Source organism: Hyla sarda (assembly GCF_029499605.1).
Source record: "Hyla sarda isolate aHylSar1 chromosome 1 unlocalized genomic scaffold, aHylSar1.hap1 SUPER_1_unloc_1, whole genome shotgun sequence".
In the NCBI taxonomy this organism is placed as follows: domain Eukaryota; kingdom Metazoa; phylum Chordata; class Amphibia; order Anura; family Hylidae; genus Hyla; species Hyla sarda.
In genome coordinates, this window is record NW_026607570.1 from 964,291 (window position 1) to 987,299 (window position 23,009).

Below are 23,009 nucleotides of genomic sequence, written 5' to 3' on the forward strand. Positions count from 1 at the left end.
GCCAATATGTTTATGTTTTATGTATATACGAAAAGAAAAGAGAAAAATAAAGAATAATAAAAAAAAGTTCTCTGCGGGCGCACTACAATGCTCAGAAGAGAAGGAGTCACATTTGGCTTTTGGAAAGCAGATTTTGTTGAAATGGTTTTTGGGGGGCATGTCGCATTTAGGAAGCCCCTATGGTGCCAGAACAGCAAAAAAAAACAAAAAAACCCATGGCATACTATTCTGGAAACTAAACCCCCTCAAGGAATGTAACAAGGGGTACAGTGAGCCTTAACACCACACAGGTGTTTGATAAATGTGCATTATAATGGGATGTGAAAAGGAAAAATTTGATTTTTTACACTAAAATGCTGGGGTTACCCCAAAGTTTTCATTTTCACAAGTGGTAATAGGATAAAATGTCACTGTACATTTGTACATACATTTCTTTGGAGTAAGAAAATACCTCATATTAGGACATAAACAGCTCTGCGGGCGCACACCAGGTCTTGGAGGAGCAGGAGCACAGTCAGGGGCCTCGAGCATTTACATAGCTGCCTATGGAGCCAGAAGAGTGGGACCCCCCCTCAAGGAACATTACATGGGGTACACTGAGTTACTAAATTGGGGTACAGTGGGACGTAAAATTACAAAATAGGTTGTTATGTTCCCAGATTGATGACCCAGAGCATAGCCAAAACTAAAAAATATGCCCGCCCCAAACCCTATGCTCTGAATCATCATTCTGGGAATGTGATGTGTGTGGCCGTCCCTAACCTGTTGCCTCAAATGCGCCGCTCATGTGGAGAGAGAACGCTGCGCATTTGAGGCAACATAAAAAAGTCCCTGATAGTGACTCAGTGACCTATGACCCAGAGAAAAAAATACCCCCAGAGGTCTTATCAGGGAAGTGTGTAGTTAATTTGTTTGGTGTAATTTATATATAACAGTGTGTGATTAGAAATCACACGGGAGGACTGGAGGGAAATGGGGAGGACTGGAGGGAAATGCACTTCAAGATTCTCCACGGGGCGATTTATGCTTTTCATTTTTCACACTGGGAAGTTCCTGCTCATTATTTAATAGCATGCCCGAAATGCCATTGGGACAGGGCTGACCTGTGGCACTGCCTTTGGGAATGCGACCAGGTGAGGGAGTATTGGAAGACTATTCAGGCCTTCATTTCCCATATTTGGAACATACACATTCCCTTGGAACCACTACACTTTATCTTTCACCATATTCCTAAACCGACAAATGATATTGCTTTGGCCACGCTCGCGGCTAAAGATGTCCATGTTACTTTGCTGATAGGGGTGAAGTGCTTATTACGCCACTGGCTTGTGGCTACTGTGCCGACGCTCACGGAGGTCAGGGATACACTAATTCACCTACTGGGATTGGAGGCAGGGGAGACTCTGAAAGATCCAGACAAACACACAAGGGCCTTCTTCTCCAAGTGGAGGAAAGTTATAGAGAGGATCATGCCTGATGGGGACAGGAGACATCTGATGAATAAATTCAGTAGGACTGAGTGGTACACTATGGAGTCTTTATGGGGAACTCTAGGAGCGCTTGCAGTAGAGGGGAGGGAATGAATGCTTGAAGAGGGCCGGTTATAATGTTTATATGTTTTGTTCTCGAATACTGTTTATTCGTTATTTCTGATATGTCTCAATGCGGTCATCACAATAGTAGACTTATTACTAGTAACGCATCTATGATGGCCGTTGCGTACAAACATGATAGTGTCAGGTGAACGAGAAGCGGTACGGAGAATATCGCTGATTTGATACGTTGGGATTTATTATATTACTATATTTGCTGCAAATGTCTTGTCAATACTCAATGTCAAGCTTAACCTTTGGCGATGTATCACGCTTTTTTCTTATTATTGTATCTAAGGCATTGGAAAATTAATAAAAATTGTTATTATATAAAAAAAAAAAAAGAAATCACACACCATTATAAGAAAAAAATTAAAGGGGGCCAAATGCGGACCCTTGAGGACCTATTAGGGGGTCAGGGGGATTTTTTTTTTTTTTTAGGGGGGGGTCCTGAAGGGGTTAAATATTAAGATTTAAGAACCTGACGCGTTACATTCCCTATATACAACGTCAGGGACAATATTACATTTATTATAAGTCCAGTGTGCGGAGATGAATATAAGAATAATAAATTATATAAGAAAGAAAACTTTTATTAACAATTGGTAACAAGTTTGGAGATGCAGTATATCAGGGGTCTCAAACTGGTGGCCCTCCAGATGTTGTATAACTTTAACTCCCAGCATGCCAGGACATGCCCGGACAGCTGTTGGCTGCAGATAACCGGTGTCGGCCATGTTAAGGAATTTAACCAATTCCTTCAGGTACATTTGCTGTTCGAGGCCAAATTGGAAATGTTTTATCAATCAGGCCTGATAGATTGGAAGAAATGACACAGACTGGGATCTGTATACAGCGTCTTCTGACGTTTACTACATACAGCAGAATTCTTATAGACAAAGATGAAAGGACGGCAAACTGCCCAATGATACCTGGTTACAAACAGACGTCTTATCTCTAAGTAGGAAGGACGGGAAGTGTGAACGTCTTCAGACTCAGTAGCCTTGGAGTTTTCTGTACGCTCAGCAGTTGTGGTTCTTGTTTACAAGTTTCCTGGTTATAATTCTGGTAAAGTTCACACTCAGTTCATAATGAAGGAACATAGACAAGATGGTGGACTATAGACAACATGGTGATGATATACAAAATGGCGTATAATCATATAAAGGATTATTATAAAAGGTTATATAAAAACATATAACAAGCTGACTCCCCTCACAGGCATGCTAGGAATTGAAGTTTTGCAACATCTGGAGGGCCGCCAGTTTGAGACCCCTGCAGTATATGATATATGTATAAATGTCAGATATCCTATGTACATGGTTAATATATAGATGTGTTATCTGCGTCATTTATTGCTCTGAATTGTCTTCTCTCCTGTGTGAATTCTTATGTTTTTTAAGATTTGATTTCTCAGTAAAACATTTCCCACATTCTGCACATGAAAATGGCTTCTCCCCTGTGTGAGTTCTTACATGTTTAACAAGACCTGATTTGCAAGTAAAGCATTTTCCACATTCTGAACATGAAAATGGCTTCTCACCTGTATGAGTTCTCTGATGTTTAACAAGATGTGATTTTTGAATAAAACATTTTCCACATTCTGAACATGGAAATGGCTTCTCTCCTGTGTGAGTTTTTTGATGATAAAGAAGACTTGATTTCTCAGTAAAACATTTTCCACATTCTGAACATGAAAATGGCTTCTCCCCTGTGTGAGTTTTTTGATGTTGAACAAGATTTGATTTGTCAATAAAACACTTCCTACATTCTGAACATGAAAATGGTTTCTCCCCTGTGTGAGTTCTTCGATGTACAACAAGGTATGATTTATTAGTAAAACACTTCTCACATTCTGAACATGAAAATAGCTTCTCCCCTGTGTGAATTCTTTGATGTTTAACAAGCCTTGGTTTCTCACTAAAATATTTCCCACATTCTGAGCATGAAAATAGCTTCTTCACTGTGTGAGTTCTTTTATGTACAGCAAGATGTGATTGCTGAGTAAAACATTTCCCACATTCTGAGCATGAAAATGGCTTCTCCCCTGTGTGAGTTCTTTGATGTGTAACAAGACCTGATTTAAAAGTAAAACATTTCCCACATTCTGAGCATGAATATGGTTTCTTTCCTGTATGAGCTCGTTGATGTCCATCATTCCTTCTGTGACCTTTATTTTGCTGAACATCCTGTGATGAGTGAGAAGACAGGACCTGTATATAAGGATGAGATGACAGATCTTGGCTGTGAAGGGCTGAGGGTGTATCTGGGATAATGGAATGTTCTTCATATGTATCTTGTGTGATATCATCATCTGCTTTATAATCTGAAGATAGAAGATTCTCCTCTGATCTCCTGCTACAAGAATCTGCAGAGAATAACACACATTTTATTTTAACCCCTTAACAACTAAGGAAATATAAGCTTTCCTCTGAGAACAACAAAATAGAGAATATCTTTCTCGGGATGTGCTATAAAACGTAACCTTTAATTATTATTACTAAGTTAAAAAGGTAAATTACTTAGTGTTGTTAATATAACATTGCACAATGGCAAAAAAAAGAAAGAATGCACTGGCTAAGTGCGGCTGGGCCCAGCCACACAAAGTCCCGCACATAAACTGTTAAAAAAAAACTGTGTCAGAAACTCTAAATATACCGCCAACGCGTTTCTACCACCGGCCTTGGTGGTGTCATCAGGGAGGTATATGCAAAAGACAATCGTAACTTCACATAGAAATGGAGCCCACTAAAGTCAAGCAAGTGGGGCTGTTTAAATCAAGACAACTATATGATGCTGTGGACACGATTATAACCACAGCGAATCACAAGAATCGGAGGCAATTTAAAGGCAGCCTCCAGCAGTTGCAAAATAATATGATACAATTAGCCCATGGACCCAAACGACAGAATCATGTACAAAGTATATGGCTACATCTGCACTATGACAGTCCTGTAAGGGAAAAAGAAATTGTATTTCCTCATATATATGAATATGTCCCAAGGCTCAATTGTTCAGATGCCGCTGATATTGTGCATCACCTGCAAAATAAAACAAAAGAATCCCACTCACAATAGTGTCCTGTGGAGAGAATTTTCTATAGATCTGTACGGTGACAGACTATAGTACTCACGGTTACTGCAGTTATACAGTTGTCCGGCGTGAGACACCTGCATCCAGCAGGGAGCCGGGAATTACTGGCTCTCTCGCAGGTTCCGGCGAGCGTGTGGCGTCTGACGTCACATCCGCTCATGGCCGCGGCTAAGTATGCGCTAGGCCCCGCCCCCGGTCGACGCAACCACCGAGGGCGTGTGCAGCTGCGCACGTCAGAGCTGATGCCTAATCACTTAGCGGCACGGAGCGCTGATGTAGACAGATATTAGGGTATTTGACAGGTAGGTCTATGGCTAAGACACAGACATCACACTGGCTACGGCGCAATGTGTACTGAGTTCTAGCCCATCACGGACCAGAGAGGGGGGGGGGGACATCGTTAACTCCTCAGACAATGAGTCTCTAAATATCATAGGGGATATCCGGACATTAATACTTCATTTTAAGATAATTCATTGTAATAAATTATTACAGAATTTAGCCATGATATAAAAATATACTGTATGAATTGTTCATGGGCACGGACAACAAACTTCAAATAATCATAAGTTGTTTAAGACATAGGGAGAATAGACAAGATATAAAACTTAATATTTAGATTAGAGTTATAAGGAGACGGAGGGGGGGGGGGGGGGGGGGGATTGGGTGGAGGCTTGAAGGAAAAGAGTAGAGCCAAAACTCTTATTTTGCCATAACATTTTTTCCTTCATTCACTGTGCGGTACAATTATTTCTCAGGTGAATACGATCACAATGCTCAATTTGCATAGTTTTTGTTACGCTTTACTACTTTGTAACCCCTTAAAGGGGCACTCCACTGCTCCAGCGTTCAAAACATTTTGTTACGAACGCTGGGTTCGGGCTGCGGGGGTCGTGATGTCACGGTCACGCCCCTCGTAAAGTCAAGCCATGCTCTATCAATGTAAGTCTATTGGAGGGGCGGGCTGCGGGGGATGTGTGACATCACGAATGCTGGGATTCAAAGAATGCTGGGAGTGGCAGTTACCAACTACAACACCCAGCATGCCCTCATACAGCCTATACCTCTGCAGCAGACCCAAAACCGCGACTACCAGCATGTTGCACCATTACTTTTACTATACTAGTATATGGTGAAACATGCTGGGAGTAGTTTTGGGTTTGGTCAGCTGCAGAGCCATAGGCCGTATCAGAGCATGCTGGGTGATGTAGTTACAAACTTCAACTCCCAGCATTCCTTGACACAGCCTCTGGCTTTGCAGCCGACCAGAGACTACAACTCCCAGCATGTTGTACCATGACCTATACTACTATATAGTGCAACATGCTGGGAGTAGTAGTTTTGCAGCAGGCAGAGAGCCTTAGGTTTCAGATCACTGATTTATAGCAGAAAAAGTAAATAAAAATATTGAAAACATTTTGAAATAAATGTGAAATAGCCCCTCCCCTAATAAAAGTTTGATTACACCCCCCCCCTTCCTTTTCCCATTTTTGGAATAAATTAATGTAAACAAAAATAAATTAACATATTTGGTGTAAATATCTGAACTATTATAATATAATGTTGTTAATTAAACCGCACAGTGAATGGCGCAAATGTAAAAAAATAGCAGAAAAAAAAAAAAGCATAAAAAGCGAAACAAAAACTACAAATCACGGTGCAAATAATAACGATCCCTCATACAGGAAAATAAAGTGTTATGGGGGGGGGCAGAAATATTACAGAAAAATTACAAAAAAAAGTTATAATACAATATAATACAATAATAATAATATAATACAATAACACAAAACCTATATATATTGGGAATCGATGTCATTGTTTGGACACAATATAGATGACGTCATTTGTACCGAAAAGTGCACTGCATAAGAATGGAAGCCACAAATTATGTATTATTTTTGTTTTTGTGGTAAAATTATCTATCTACTTACCACCACTACCTACCTACACAGTCTACCTACCAACGCTATCTACCTACCGCCATTATCTGCCTTCATACTGGCATTATCTACACTATTTAGGGCACTGAGGGTAGGAAAGAATTGGGAAACGTGCTGGAAACGTGCGGTGCCTAACATGTTTCTCCGGCAGATTCTGTGGGGACGAAAAGGAAAGAGAACGACTTCAGGAAGACGCCCCCTGTGATTCACTACATGTAACTGCACTGTAATCACTTATATGGTCTGCAGTGCCTGTGTAGAGCCGGGAGCACTGTATGGGGGATATTAGTCTGTGTACAGGGGTATTATTCAGTATCAGTATGGCAGTATTATCCCGTCACTATATGGTGGTAATGGTGGTGGTCATGATGTGGTGCAATTATTCATCCCTTTTATTCCTTTATCACCACAAAATCCTGATGTCCCGATCAGCTGAGAGGACGGTGGGAGGGCCCTTACCTGCCTCCTCGCCATCTGATCAGTGTTCTATTACTCCAAGACTGAAGCAGCAGAGCACTGATAACAATGATCAATGTTATGGCATAGCACTGATCAGTATATACAATCAGAAGATTGCAGGTAATAGTCCCCTATGGGGGCTAAAAGATAAATTTAAAAAGTAAATACATGTGAATAAGCCCCTCCCCTAATAAAAGTTTGAATCCCTCCCCCCCCCCCCCATTTCCATTTTTTTTAAATAAATGTAATAAAAATTATTATTTTTTTAAATAGAAAAAATAATTCCCATGTGGTACCGCCGTGTGCATAAATGTCCGAACTATTAAAATATAAGGTTGGCCAAACCGCATTGTCGATGGCGTCCAGGTGAAAAAATACCAAAGTCCAAAATTTTGCATTTTTGGTCACTTCATATACTATAAAAATATTAATGAAATGCGATAAAAAAAAGTCCCATCAAAACAGAAATGGTTCCGATAAAAACTACAGACCACGGCGCAAAAAATGACCCTCATACAGACGCGTATACGGAAAAAAATAAAGTTATGGAGCTCAGAAGAGGAGAATTTTAAACATATTAATGTTGGTGCATGAATTTTTTAAAGTAGTAAAATAAAATAAAACCTATATAACTTGTGTATCCTTGTAACCGTCTGGACCTACAGAATAAAGATAAGGTGTTAATTTTACCAAAAAGTGCACGGCGTAAAAACGGAAGCCCTACAAAGTGGCAAATTGGCGATTTTTTTAATTTTATTTCACCCCACAAACAATTTTTTTGGTTTCACCGTAGATTTTGTTATAAAATAATTGCTGTCATTACAAAGTACGATTGGTGACGCAAAAAACAACAAGCCTCATATGGGTCTGTAGGTGCAAAATTGAACGCATCATGATTTTTAGAAGGTGATAAGGGAAAAAACGAAAGTGCAAAAACAAAAACTTCCTGTGGAGCAAACAGCAGCTGATAAGTACTGGAAGGATTAGGATTTTATAATAGAAGTAATTTACAAATCTGTAGAATTTTATGGCACCAGATGATTTTTTCTAAATATTTTTCCACTGGAGTACCCTTTAAGGTGGAAATGGGTTTAACCCCTTAACGACTCAACGTTTTTCCATATTTGCACAGTTTTTTTGTGCCACCAGTTGTACTTTGTAATTTTACATCAATCATTTTACCCAAAAATCTATGGTGAAAAGATATTTGTGGGACAAAATAAAAAAAAAACGCCATTTTGTAAAATTTGGGGGCTTCCGTTTCTACGCAGTACATTTTTGGGTAAAAATGACACCTTCTCTTTATTCTGTAGGTCCATACGACTAAAATGATCCCCTACTTATATAGGTTTGATTTTGTCGTATTTATGGAAAAAATAACTACGTGCACGAAAATTAATACGTTTAAAAATTGTCATCTTCTGACCCCTATAACTTTTTTTTTTCTGCGTATGGGCCGGTATGAGGGCTCTTTTTTTGCGCCCTGATCTGAAGTTTTTATCGGTACTATTGTTGTTTTAATCTGACTTTTTGATCGCTTTTTACAAATTTTTTTATGGTATAAAAAGCGACAGAAAATATGCTATTTTGGACTTTGGATTTTTTTTTTTTACGTATTCGCTATTGACGATATATTTTTATAGTTCGGACATTTACCCACGCGGCGATAGCACATGTTTATATTTATTTTTATTTAAATTTTTTTTTTATGGGAAAAGGGGGCGATTCAAACTTTCATTAGGGAAGGGGTTAAATCAAATTTATTAACTATATTTTTTACACATTTATATCCCCCCATAGGAGACTATTACATACAATGCTTTGATTGCAGACACTGTTCTGTGCCATAGAATAGCATTGATCAGTGTTATCGGCGCTCCACTGTCTGGATCTCAGGCATGGAGCAATAGAGTGACGACGATCGGACGCCGAGGAGGCAGGTGGGGACCCTCCACGCCCTCACAGCTGATCGGGACATCACGGATTCACCACTGACTGAGCTGCCGGGAAGCATTTATTTTTTATTTTAGATGCGGCAATCAACTTTAATCGCCGCGTCTAAAGGGTTAATACCGGGCATCAGCGCAATCAGTGATGTCCGATATTAGCCACCGGTCCCGGTCATTGCTAGGTGCCGGGCCCGACCCTGTGTTACAGCACGGGAGCGGGTGCACCCTGCGTCCTTAAGAGGTTAGGGTGATAGTGGTCTGCGTACAGGGGTTTTATTCAGTATCAGTACGGTAGAATTATCCCGTCACTATATGATCAAGGAAGGCATAAGAGGCGAGGGAGACATGGGAGGTGAGGGAGGCATAAGAGGCGAGGGAGGCATGGGAGGCGAGGGGGGCATGGGAGGTGAGGGAGGCATAAGAGGTGAGGGAGGCATAAGAGGTGAGGGAGGCATAAGAGGTGAGGGAGGCATAAGAGGTGAGGGAGGCATAAGAGGTGAGGGAGGCATAAGAGGTGAGGGAGGCATAAGAGGCGAGGGAGGCATAAGAGGCGAGGGAGGCATAAGAGGTAAAGGAGGCATGGGAGGTGAGGGGAGACATGGGAGGTGAGGGAGGCATGGGAGGCGTGAGGGGGGCATGAAAGGCGAGGCGACAATCTGACAGAAGGCCTCCTCAAAGGGTCCCAAAATAGTGATCTATCTGAATGGTGTCAACTAGAATAGTGAAAGATAAGAGCTCTTCGAGATCTCTGATACATGGACATGAGCTGTTCTGCCGCAGAGGGAGAACGGACAGGGAGATTAAAGGGGTACTCCACTGCCCCAGCAGTCAGAACATTTAGTTCCAAACGCTGGGTGTGGGCTGCGGGGGTCATGATGTCACATCGTGCCCCCTCAGTGCAAGTCTATGGGAGCGGGTGTGATGGCCTCGTACACATAGGGATATTTCTTGTCCATATTCCAGCTGTAGTATCACATTAGTTTGCATTTTGGCTGAATAGAAGAATATACAGCAAGAGACAGGACAGAGAGATTAAAGAATTCTACACAATTATTACAGCAGAAGAATCTGTGACTCTTCTCTATATTAAGTTGTTACTACTCACCTGGGCGGTTACCTGTAGGAACGTCCTCCTTATACTGCTCATCACTGCTCACATCTGTCTCTTCTTCTTCCTTCATATCTGTAGCATTAATATTGTTCAGATCTTTTCCTGTCGGAATGTCCTCCTTATACTGCTCATCACCGCTCACATGTGTCTCTGGAGCATTAATATTGTTCAGATCTTCTCCCTGATTCATAAGATGTGGAAGAAATATAGTAAAAGTCATCAGACAGTAGGAGAAGTCACGTGGGATGTTATAGATGAGCAGGAGATGAGGAGTCATGGAGGGTGAGGGGACTGACCACAAGAGCTTCACAGCCCTTCTACAGATCATAGGGAATATCTCCATCTACCTGATCATCCTGTGGAAGAAGAGGAAGGGGACACCTCTCTGGTGCTGTTCTCTTACTGGATCTGACTGTAGGGAACACATACAGAGACTGAATTCATTCTTTACATACAAATAATGAGAGGACGTGTGTATATAGTCATGTCTATTACCTGGTGATGTGAGGGGCTGCTGATCCTCCATCATGACCTGATCCTTATACTGATCCTTGTGTCCTTCTACATACTCCCACTCCTCCATGGAGAAATAGACCGCCACGTCCTGACACCTGATAGGAACCTGACACATAATGATACAGTCATCACCCCGACCCCTCCAGTGGTGTTACTGTATAATGTCCCAGCATTCCTAGCAGTGTCACCTCTCCAGTCATCACCAGACCCCTCCATTACTGTATAATGTCCCAGCATTCCCAGCAGTGTCACCTCTCCAGTCATCACCAGACCCCTCCATTACTGTATAATGTCCCAGCATTCCCAGCAGTGTCACCTCTCCAGTCATCACCAGACCCCTCCATTACTGTATAATGTCCCAGCAGTGTCACCTCACCAGTCATCACCAGACCCCTCCATTACTGTATAATGTCCCAGCAGTGTCACCTCTCCAGTCATCACCAGACCCCTCCATTACTGTATAATGTCCCAGCAGTGTCACCTCTCCAGTCATCACCAGACCCCTCCATTACTATATAATGTCCCAGCATTCCCAGCAGTGTCACCTCTCCAGTCATCACCAGACCCCTCCATTACTGTATAATGTCCCAGCATTCCCAGCAGTGTCACCTCTCCAGTCATCACCAGACTCCTCCATTACTATATAATGTCCCAGCATTCCCAGCAGTGTCACCTCTCCAGTCATCACCAGACCCCTCCATTACTGTATAATGTCCCAGCATTCCCAGCAGTGTCACCTCTCCAGTCATCACCAGACCCCTCCATTACTGTATAATGTCCCAGCAGTGTCACCTCTCCAGGCATCACCAGACCCCTCCATTACTGTATAATGTCCCAGCAGTGTCACCTCTCCAGTCATCACCAGACCCCTCCATTACTGTATAATGTCCCAGCAGTGTCACCTCTCCAGTCATCACCAGACCCCTCCATTACTGTATAATGTCCAAGCAGTGTCACCTCTCCAGTCATCACCAGACCCCTCCATTACTGTATAATGTCCAAGCAGTGTCACCTCTCCAGTCATCACCAGACTCCTCCATTACTGTATAATGTCCCAGCAGGGTCACCTCTCCAGTCATCACCAGACCCCTCCATTACTGTATAATGCCCCAGCAGTGTCACCTCTCCAGTCATCACCAGACCCCTCCATTACTGTATAATGTCCCAGCAGTGTCACCTCTCCAGTCATCACCAGACCCCTCCATTACTGTATAATGCCCCAGCAGTGTCACCTCTCCAGTCACCACCAGACCCCTCCATTACTGTATAATGTCCCAGCAGTGTCACCTCTCCAGTCATCACCAGACCCCTCCATTACTGTATAATGTCCCAGCAGTGTCACCTCTCCAGTCATCACCAGACCCCTCCATTATTGTATAATGTCCCAGCATTCCCAGCAGTGTAACCTCTCCAGTCATCACCAGACCCCTCCATTACTGTATAATGTCCCAGCATTCCCAGCAGTGTCACCTCTCCAGTCATCACCAGACCCCTCCATTACTGTATAATGTCCCAGCAGTGTCACCTCTCCAGTCATCACCAGACCCCTCAATTACTGTATAATGTCCCAGCAGTGTCACCTCTCCAGTCATCACCAGACCCCTCCATTACTGTATAATGTCCCAGCATTCCCTGCAGTGTCACCTCTCCAGTCATCACCAGACCCCTCCATTACTGTATAATGTCCCAGCATTCCCAGCAGTGTCACCTCTCCAGTCATCACCAGACCCCTCCATTACTGTATAATGTCCCAGCAGTGTCACCTCTCCAGTCATCACCAGACCCCTCCATTACTGTATAATGTCCCAGCAGTGTCACGTCTCCAGTCATCACCAGACCCCTCCATTACTGTATAATGTCCCAGCAGGGTCACCTCTCCAGTCATCACCAGACCCCTCCATTACTGTATAATGTCCCAGCAGTGTCACCTCTCCAGTCATCACCAGACCCCTCCATTACTGTATAATGTCCCAGCAGTGTCACCTCTCCAGTCATCACTAGACCCCTCCATTACTGTATAATGTCCCAGCAGTGTCACCTCTCCAGACATCACCAGACCCCTCCATTACTGTATAATGTCCCAGCAGTGTCACCTCTCCAGTCATCACCAGACCCCTCCATTACCGTATAATGTCCCAGCAGTGTCACCTCTCCAGTCATCACCAGACCCCTCCATTACTGTATAATGTCCCAGCAGTGTCACCTCTCCAGTCATCACCAGACCCCTCCATTACTGTATAATGTCCCAGCAGTGTCACCTCTCCAGTCATCACCAGACCCCTCCATTACTGTATAATGTCCCAGCAGTGTCACCTCTCCAGTCATCACCAGACCTCTCCATTACTGTATAATGTCCCAGCAGTGTCACCTCTCCAGTCATCACCAGACCCCTCCATTACTGTATAATGTCCCAGCAGTGTCACCTCTCCAGTCATCACCAGACCCCTCCATTACTGTATAATGTCCCAGCAGTGTCATCTCTCCAGTCATCACCAGACCCCTCCATTACTGTATAATGTCCCAGCAGTGTCACCTCTCCAGTCATCACCAGACCCCTCCATTACTGTATAATGTCCCAGCAGGGTCACCTCTCCAGTCATCACCAGACCCCTCCATTACTGTATAATGTCCCAGCAGTGTCACCTCTCCAGTCATCACCAGACCCCTCCATTACTATATAATGTCCCAGCAGTGTCACCTCTCCAGTCATCACCAGACCCCTCCATTACTGTATAATGTCCCAGCAGGGTCACCTCTCCAGTCAGCAGCTCCATCATCTTGTTGATGAGTTCTAGGATCTTCTGTTCATCCATTTCCTCATGTATCAGGGAGTGAGGTGGGGGCCCCGGGATTGGGCTCAGGGTTCTTCCCCATCCTTCACATACAGGGGCCCGACAGCGCCCACTAGAGGACTTCTTCACTACTGTGTAATCCTGTGTATGGAGAGACACATTAATATCACTACATACATTCCCAGAATCCCTCACCTCTCCAGTCATATCCATCTGTTATTACATAGATAAGAATGAGGTCATGTGACATCACTCCCAGAATCCCTCACCTCTCCAGTCATATCCATCTGTTATTACATAGATAAGAATGAGGTCATGTGACATCACTCCCAGAATCCCTCACCTCTCCAGTCATATCCATCTGTTATTACATAGATAAGAATGAGGTCATGTGACATCACTCCCAGAATCCCTCACCTCTCCAGTCATATCCATCTGTAATTACATAGATAAGAATGAGGTCATGTGACATCACTCCCAGAATCCCTCACCTCTCCAGTCATATCCATCTGTTATTACATACATAAGAATGAGGTCATGTGACATCACTCCCAGAATCCCTCACCTCTCCAGTAAGCCGGAAGAGTATCTGTAGGGTGAGGTTTATGATCCTGTCGGCCATCTTGTTCCTGTCTCTCTCCATGGTTGATGGGTCATCCAGGAGAATTCTCTTATATAGAAGATATCAGCAGAGGATCCTGGATTGGAGAAACCTGAAGGGAAGAAGAGGAGACGATGATAAACCGCACCAGATTCTATGGAGAAATAAAATCCATTTCCTGGAGATAATCTGGGGAAACATCTGAGGAGACATTATAGTCACAATGATTTCGGATGAGTTCTCCTCTATGATGACGTCCTCGGAAATTACCAGAAAATCTTTCAGAATCTTTGGCGGCAAAGAATCAAATACAGAAGAACAAACACCGAGAACACGAAAAGAAAGACAAGAAGGTAAACGTAAAGAAAAGAGAAGGAAAAGGGAGGATAGAGGGTGAAGGGAAACAAGGGGGGGAGGAGCATAAGGCGGGAATGGACGACCAATCACATGACCCAGCAATATAGCAGAGAACACTCTGGTGTCTGGGGGCGGAGTCACCTTTATAGGGGTTCATTTTGTCACGTCACAGCCACACCCCCTCGTGATGTCACAGCCAAACCCCCTCATGATGTCACAGCCACACACCCTCATGATATCACAGCCACACCCCCTCGTGAAGTCACAGCCACACCCCCTTGTGATGTCACAGCCACACCCTCTCGTGAAGTCACAGCCACACCCCCTTGTGATGTCACAGCCACACCCCCTCATGCTGACAGCCACACCCTCTCATGATGTCACAGCCACACCCCCTCATGATGTCACAGCCACACCCCCTCATGATGTCACAGCCACACACCCTCATGATGTCACAGCCACTCCCCCTCATGATGTCACAGCCACTCCCCCTCGTGACGTCACAGACACACACCCTCGTGACATTAAAGCCACACCCCCTCATGATCTCACAGCCACACCCCCTCTTGATGTCACAGCCACACCCCCTCATGATGTCACAGCCACACACCCTCTTGATGTCACAGCCACAATCCCTCGTGACGTCACAGCCACACCCCCTCGTGATGTCACAGCCACACCCCCTCCATTCATGTCTATGGGAGGGGGGGGGGTGTCGGCAGAGCCTGGATCCACAGAGGAGTCGGCCCAGTTCTCCATAAACCTCCTTCTACAAGATGGCGGCGGCCGGGGAGACATGTGGACACCGCGGGGAGAGAACCAGAAGGAGAAGAAGAACCTGACATATTAGAGGTAAAGACATAACAGGAATAGGGCCACAAGGACAGGAGGGCGGGGCTTCTAGCTGGGGGCCAAGTGGGCGGAGATATAGGAAATGAGTAAAGATGGCGGAATAACACAAACAGCAGCAGAAACAAGACAATATATTAACCCTTCTCTCACCAGGAGCAAAGATAAAATAATATTATAGTAAAAAACACAAAAATACATAAAAATAATCCCCAAAGGAGAAATCACAGGATGAGGGGATCGGCCTCTATATAGGGGAGGGGGTGCGATTAACCCTTGTAAGGTTTTATTGTCAGTACAATGCATGGGTCATACCAGTGTGCGGGGGGAGGAATATACCATCTGTGCTGCTGGAGGGACGTAAGAGAATCCTGACAGGGAGAGAACACACATACCTGTATCTATAGAGGAGCCGTGTACTTACAGGACCTGCGATGATGTCACCGTCATGTGATCAGTCACATGGAGGAGTCACATGATCAGGGGCTGCTGCTCTAGGCTCATCTGCTCAGTGTATGCAGGACTCTGCTGTCACATGACCATCATCACAGGTCCTTCAACTACAATCTCTTATGTCCTGAATTGCTCAACCACGCCCACTAATGTCACATGATCCTCCCTACAGGTCCTTCATCCACAGTTACTGCTATACTGCTAAACTTTGCCCCCAAATGTACTGGTCACATGATTGTGACATCATCACAGGTCCTACACCTCCAGCATGTAGCAGATATAGAGCAGGTCCTGGTGGGGCAGTCACTGCCGTTGTGTTGTGTGTGGAGATCGCTCAGAGCAGCAGCCCCTGATCATGTGACTCCTCCTCCTCCATGTGACTGATCACATGATGGTGACATCATCGCAGGTCCTTTAAGCCACGGCTCCTCTACAGATACAGGTATGTGTGTGAGGTCACCATCAGATCAGGATTATTGGGGATGTTATTAACCCTTAAAGGACTAGGGCAGTGAAAAATAACATTAGTTATAGATTGCGGGTGTCCAACTGCTGGGATCCCCCGCGATCTCCTGTACGGGTCCCCATCAGTTCGCAGGAAGCCGCTGCCGAAGCACTTCCTCCCTGTATTTCTATGGGATACATGGTGGGGGCGTTTTGGGCGCCACTCCGTGCAGGGGTTGGCTCGCCCCCTTCCTGTGGACTGTCGCGGCCCTGTACAAGAGATCGCAGGGGGTCCCTACAAAACTCCTTTATGAACATGCGGTACATTTACGCTAGGGCTGGGCGGTATGACCAAATCTGCGTATCACGGTATTTTTGTAACTTTCGGCGGTTCCACGGTATGTAACGGTATTTCCTCCCCCCCAAATTAATTATCAGCCCAGCGCTACGCTATTCTGCCCCCCCCCCCAGCAAAAATTAATTAGCCCAGCACTGCGCTATTCTGCCCCCCCCCCCAACAAAAATTTTCAGCCCAGCGCTGCCCCCATCACATGTCACCCGCTGCCCTCCTTGTGCTGTTTGTTGCGGCTGCCGGCGCTGACACAAGGTAAACAAAATAAACTCACGCATGTTCCGACGTCGGCCTTACGCTAGGACAGCGGACAGCCGTCAGCCTATCACCGGCCGCAGCGATGTTCCGCCTTGGCCCCTGATAGGCTGAGCCCACTGTCATGTAAGAAGCTCTGGGCGGCTTCTTACATGACAGTGGGCTCAGCATATAAGCGGCCTGTGTTAGGCTGACGGCTGTCCGACGTTCCATTCACTAGGAAGCAGATGAGGCCGGTAACGGACCAACGGGAGGTGAGTTAAAGTTTATTTTGTTTACTTTTTGCATCCCGGGCATAGGGATAACACACAGTATAGAGCAGTGGTCTTCAACCTGCCGACCTCCAGATGTTGCAAAACTACAACTCCCAGCATGCCCGGACAGCCGTCGGCAGGTTGAAGACCACTGGTATAGAGTGTCAGCGCCGGCGGCTGCAACAATCATGAGGATGAGGAGGGCAGCGCATGCGGGTGACATATCAGTATTTACCCCGATGGGGACAGCGCTGGGCTGATAATTAATTGGGGGGCAGAACAGCGCTCGCGGGTGACTGTTTATTAGTTCCCCGATGTGGGGACAGGGCTGCGCTGGGTTCATTCATTCATTACTCTCCCGAGGGGGAGGGGCCCAACCGGTATTGCGGAATGGGTTAAAATTCATATCGTGCAGCACAAAAATGTCGGTATTTGGTATGAACCGGTATAACGCCCAGCCCTAATTTACGCCCTGCGCCCCATATGGGATTTAGAGCTTAGGAGCTATAAGCAGCCAGGACTCGCCGCTAATGATTAACCCAATAAAGGGGTACTCTGCTGCCCCAGTGTTCAGAACGATTGGAGCGGGGGTTGTGCTGGCAAAGCCCCGCCCCTCGTTCTGTCACGCCCTCTCAATGCAGATCTATGGAAGGGGCGTGTTTGTATGGTGAAGGGCTGCAGGTCACCTCCCCGCTCATCCTGTCATCTGGTTAATTTCTTCTCTGGGTATTAGCCATTTCTTCCATACAGCAATCTAAGATGGCCGCCTCTGTGGTCCCGGTGGCTGCTTCTACCTCCTTCCTTACGGCTGCACACGAGGCACAGTGGTAACATATGGTCTCTCCTCAGAGGCTTCTCCCTCAGCCTTCTCTGCTCGGGGCCCCTCTGTTCCATCCCCTTTACCACAAACAACGTGTTCCAGATGAAAAGGATCCATAATGTGGTTACCTGGAGGGACAACATCCACGTCAGGATTCAAACTCCCGACACAGTGTTGTACCGACCCTGGAGAGCAGATTGGCTTTCTGCCCGGATTCTGGACAATAATTCCCAGTGTGACGCGGATCCATTCAACTATGATCCCACCAAAGCTTTATGTGAACTAAAGTACAGAAAGCACAGAGAAGTGTCATGTGACCATGTCACAAAAGTCTTTACACCCCCTGAAGGGAGGCACAATGGTTTGTTTGTGTCTCGTTGTTGTAATGTTTCCTCCATGTTTGCTCTGAGTGAAGGTCTTTACACCCCTGAGGGGAGGCACAATGGTTTGTTTGTGTCTCGTTGTTGTAATGTTTCCACCATGTTTGCTCTGAGTGAAGGTCTTTACACCCCTGAGGGGAGGCACAATGGTTTGTTTGTGTCTCGTTGTTGTAATGTTTCCGCCATGTTTGCTCTGAGTGAAGGTCTTTACACCCCCTGAGGGGAGGCACAATGGTTTGTTTGTGTCTCGTTGTTGTAATGTTTCCGCCATGTTTGCTCTGAGTGAAGGTCTTTACACCCCTGAGGGGAGGCACAATGGTTTGTTTGTGTCTCGTTGTTGTAATGTTTCCGCCATGTTTGCTCTGAGTGAAGGTCTTTACACCCCTGAGGGGAGGCACAATGGTTTGTTTGTGTCTCGTTGTTGTAATGTTTCCGCCATGTTTGCTCTGAGTGAAGGTCTTTACACCCCTGAGGGGAGGCACAATGGTTTGTTTGTGTCTCGTTGTTGTAATGTTTCCGCCATGTTTGCTCTGAGTGAAGGTCTTTACACCCCCTGAGGGGAGGCACAATGGTTTGTTTGTGTCTCGTTGTTGTAATGTTTCCGCCATGTTTGTTCTGAGTGAAGGTCTTTACACCCCTGAGGGGAGGCACAATGGTTTGTTTGCAGTGGGATACATACAATGAAGGAATATCAGGTCTAGATGTCCTCAGTCCACTATGAGAGAAGGTGAGATGAGGTAAAGCCGCTCACAATAAGCGTATACGTATGTATATAATAGAAGATGATAATGTGAGGAAATCCTTGGGATTAGTAGGACGCAAAAGTTCTCGATCCTGTGTGGAAATATCCCAGATGGATGATCCCTTTATCAGTGATTCCAGTGCGGTGTCACCAAATCTCTTATGTGTAACTGTTTATTGTCTGGAGTCCTGATATTTGGCGCCCTCCAGTGGTCGGGGTAAACACCTAGTTGGCATCAGAATAACTGACTATAGTTAAAATAGGATGGTAAGAGAAGGTGTGTGACATAGGACAGTGACCTCCTGACCTCCGACCACGACAGGTCACATCTACTGGATGATCAAGAGTCCTCAGACACTTTGTCCACCATTTCCCTCTTCTCACCACTCGCGGCTTCTGGTATTACCTGGATAACATGGAGGGTGGATTCCTGTCTCCGTATTCTACCCATCCCCCATGACTCCGCTCCAGACTATGATGGATCCCCTGACTAGGTTTACAGCCTCCATGATTGTGACTATAATGTCTCCTCAGATGTTTCCCCAGATTATCTCCAGGAAATGGATTTTATTTCTCCATAGAATCTGGTGCGGTTTATCATCGTCTCCTCTTCTTCCCTTCAGGTTTCTCCAATCCAGGATCCTCTGCTGATATCTTCTATATAAGAGAATTCTCCTGGATGACCCATCAACCATGGAGAGAGACAGGAACAAGATGGCCGACAGGATCATAAACCTCACCCTACAGATACTCTTCCGGCTTACTGGAGAGGTGAGGGATTCTGGGAGTGATGTCACATGACCTAATTCTTATCTATGTAATAACAGATTGATATGACTGGAGAGGTGAGGGATTCTGGGAGTGATGTCACATGACCTCATTCTTATCTATGTAATAACAGATAGATATGACTGGAGAGGTGAGGGATTCTGGGAGTAATGTCACATGACCTCATTCTTATCTATGTAATAACAGATGGATATGACTGGAGAGGTGAGGGATTCTGGGAGTGATGTCACATGACCTCATTCTTATCTATGTAATAACAGATGGATATGACTGGAGAGGTGAGGGATTCTGGGAGTGATGTCACATGACCTCATTCTTATCTATGTAATAACAGATGGATATGACTGGAGAGGTGAGGGATTCTGGGAATTTATGTAGTGATATTAATGTGTCTCTCCATACACAGGATTACACAGTAGTGAAGAAGTCCTCTAGTGGGCGCTGTCAGGCCTCTATGTGTGAAGGATGGGGAGAAACCCTGAGCCCAATCCTGGGGCCCCCACCTCACTCCCTGATACATGAGGAAATGGATGAACAGAAGATCCGAGAACTCATCAACAAGATGATGGAGCTGCTGACTGGAGAGGTGACCCTGCTGGGACATTATACAGTAATGGAGGGGTCTGGTGATGACTGGAGAGGTGACACTGCTGGGAATGCTGGGACATTATACAGTAATGGAGGGGTCTGGTGATGACTGGAGAGGTGACACTGCTGGGACATTATATAGTAATTGAGGGGTCTGGTGATGACTGGAGAGGTGACACTGCTGGGACATTATATAGTAATGGAGGGGTCTGGTGATGACTGGAGAGGTGACCCTGCTGGGACATTATACAGTAATGGAGGGGTCTGGTGATGACTGGGGAGGTGACCCTGCTGGGACATTATACAGTAATGGAGGGGTCTGGTGATGACTGGAGAGGTGACCCTGCTGGGACATTATACAGTAATGGAGGGGTCTGGTGATGACTGGAGAGGTGACCCTGCTGGGACATTATACAGTAATGGAGGGGTCTGGTGATGACTGGGGAGGTGACCCTGCTGGGACATTATAAAGTAATGGAGGGGTCTGGTGATGACTGGAGAGGTGACACTGCTGGGACATTATACAGTAATGGAGGAGTCTGGTGATGACTGGAGAGGTGACCCTGCTGGGACATTATACAGTAATGGAGGGGTCTGGTGATGACTGGAGAGGTGACACTGCTGGGACATTATACAGTAATGGAGGGGTCTGGTGATGACTGGAGAGGTGACACTGCTGGGACATTATACAGTAATGGAGGGGTCTGGTGATGACTGGAGAGGTGACACTGCTGGGACATTATACAGTAATGGAGGGGTCTGGTGATGACTGGAGAGGTGACACTGCTGGGACATTATACAGTAATGGAGGGGTCTGGTGATGACTGGAGAGGTGACCCTGCTGGGACATTATACAGTAATGGAGGGGTCTGGTGATGACTGGAGAGGTGACCCTGCTGGGACATTATACAGTAATGGAGGGGTCTGGTGATGACTGGAGAGGTGACACTGCTGGGACATTATACAGTAATGGAGGGGTCTGGTGATGACTGGAGAGGTGACACTGCTGGGACATTATACAGTAATGGAGGGGTCTGGTGATGACTGGAGAGGTGACACTGCTGGGACATTATACAGTAATGGAGGGGTCTGGTGATGACTGGAGAGGTGACACTGCTGGGACATTATACAGTAATGGAGGGGTCTGGTGATGACTGGAGAGGTGACACTGCTGGGACATTATACAGTAATGGAGGGGTCTGGTGATGACAGGAGAGGTGACACTGCTGGGAATGCTGGGACATTATACAGTAATGGAGGGGTCTGGTGATGACTGGAGAGGTGACCCTGCTGGGACATTATACAGTAATGGAGGGGTCTGGTGATGACTGGAGAGGTGACACTGCTGGGACATTATACAGTAATGGAGGGGTCTGGTGATGACTGGAGAGGTGACACTGCTGGGACATTATACAGTAATGGAGGGGTCTGGTGGTGACTGGAGAGGTGACACTGCTGGGACATTATATAGTAATGGAGGGGTCTGGTGATGACTGGAGAGGTGACACTGCTGGGAATGCTGGGACATTATACAGTAATGGAGGGGTCTGGTGATGACTGGAGAGGTGACACTGCTGGAACATTATACAGTAATGGAGGGGTCTGGTGATGACTGGAGAGGTGACACTGCTGGGACATTATACAGTAATGGAGGGGTCTGGTGATGACTGGAGAGGTGACACTGCTGGGACATTATACAGTAATGGAGGGGTCTGGTGATGACTGGAGAGGTGACACTGCTGGGACATTATACAGTAATGGAGGGGTCTGGTGATGACTGGAGAGGTGACACTGCTGGGACATTATACAGTAATGGAGGGGTCTGGTGATGACTGGAGAGGTGACCCTGCTGGGACATTATACAGTAATGGAGGGGTCTGGTGATGACTGGAGAGGTGACCCTGCTGGGACATTATACAGTAATGGAGGGGTCTGGTGATGACTGGAGAGGTGACACTGCTGGGACATTATACAGTAATGGAGGGGTCTGGTGATGACTGGAGAGGTGACACTGCTGGGACATTATACAGTAATGGAGGGGTCTGGTGATGACTGGAGAGGTGACCCTGCTGGGACAGTATACAGTAATGGAGGGGTCTGGTGATGACTAGAGAGGTGACACTGCTGGGACATCATACAGTAATGGAGGGGTCTAGTGATGACTGGAGAGGTGACACTGCTGGGACATTATACAGTAATGGAGGGGTCTGGTGATGACTGGAGAGGTGACCCTGCTGGGAAATTATACAGTAATGGAGGGGTCTGGTGATGACTGGAGAGGTGACACTGCTGGGACATTATACAGTAATGGAGGGGTCTGGTGCTGACTGGAGAGGTGACACTGCTAGGACATTATACAGTAATGGAGGGGTCTGGTGATGACTGGAGAGGTGACACTGCTGGGACATTATACAGTAATGGAGGAGTCTGGTGATGACTGGAGAGGTGACACTGCTGGGACATTATACAGTAATGGAGGGGTCTGGTGATGACTGGAGAGGTGACACTGCTGGGACATTATACAGTAATGGAGGGGTCTGGTGATGACTGGAGAGGTGACACTGCTGGGACATTATACAGTAATGGAGGGGTCTGGTGATGACTGGAGAGGTGACACTGCTGGGACATTATACAGTAATGGAGGGGTCTGGTGATGACTGGAGAGGTGAC

The 23,009-nt window shown here is 45.9% G+C and overlaps 2 protein-coding genes across 2 annotated transcripts in view; both read right to left on the bottom strand.

Annotated features, from left to right (window-relative positions):
• Positions 1-10,537, bottom strand: part of LOC130297925 (zinc finger protein 850-like) — a 123,157-nt gene extending 112,620 nt beyond the window's left edge. The window contains exons 1-3 of the mRNA XM_056550774.1: positions 10,495-10,537; positions 10,142-10,328; positions 2,963-3,960 (exon numbers count right to left, since the gene is read on the bottom strand). Of these exons, the coding sequence (XP_056406749.1) occupies positions 2,963-3,960; positions 10,142-10,217 (1,074 nt within the window). The 5' untranslated portion in view covers positions 10,218-10,328; positions 10,495-10,537. The remainder of the gene's footprint in view (positions 1-2,962; positions 3,961-10,141; positions 10,329-10,494) is intronic.
• A 163-nt stretch (positions 10,538-10,700) lies between these two features.
• On the bottom strand, positions 10,701-15,821 carry LOC130297909 (gastrula zinc finger protein XlCGF66.1-like; the record flags this gene model as incomplete). Its single annotated transcript, XM_056550760.1, has 4 exons — positions 15,687-15,821; positions 14,021-14,168; positions 13,417-13,596; positions 10,701-10,769 (listed from the first exon to the last, which is right to left on the bottom strand). Coding segments are annotated over exons 2-4 (327 nt in total), but the record flags the coding sequence as incomplete, so codon positions are not given.
• Between the last annotated feature and the right edge of the window lie 7,188 nt (positions 15,822-23,009).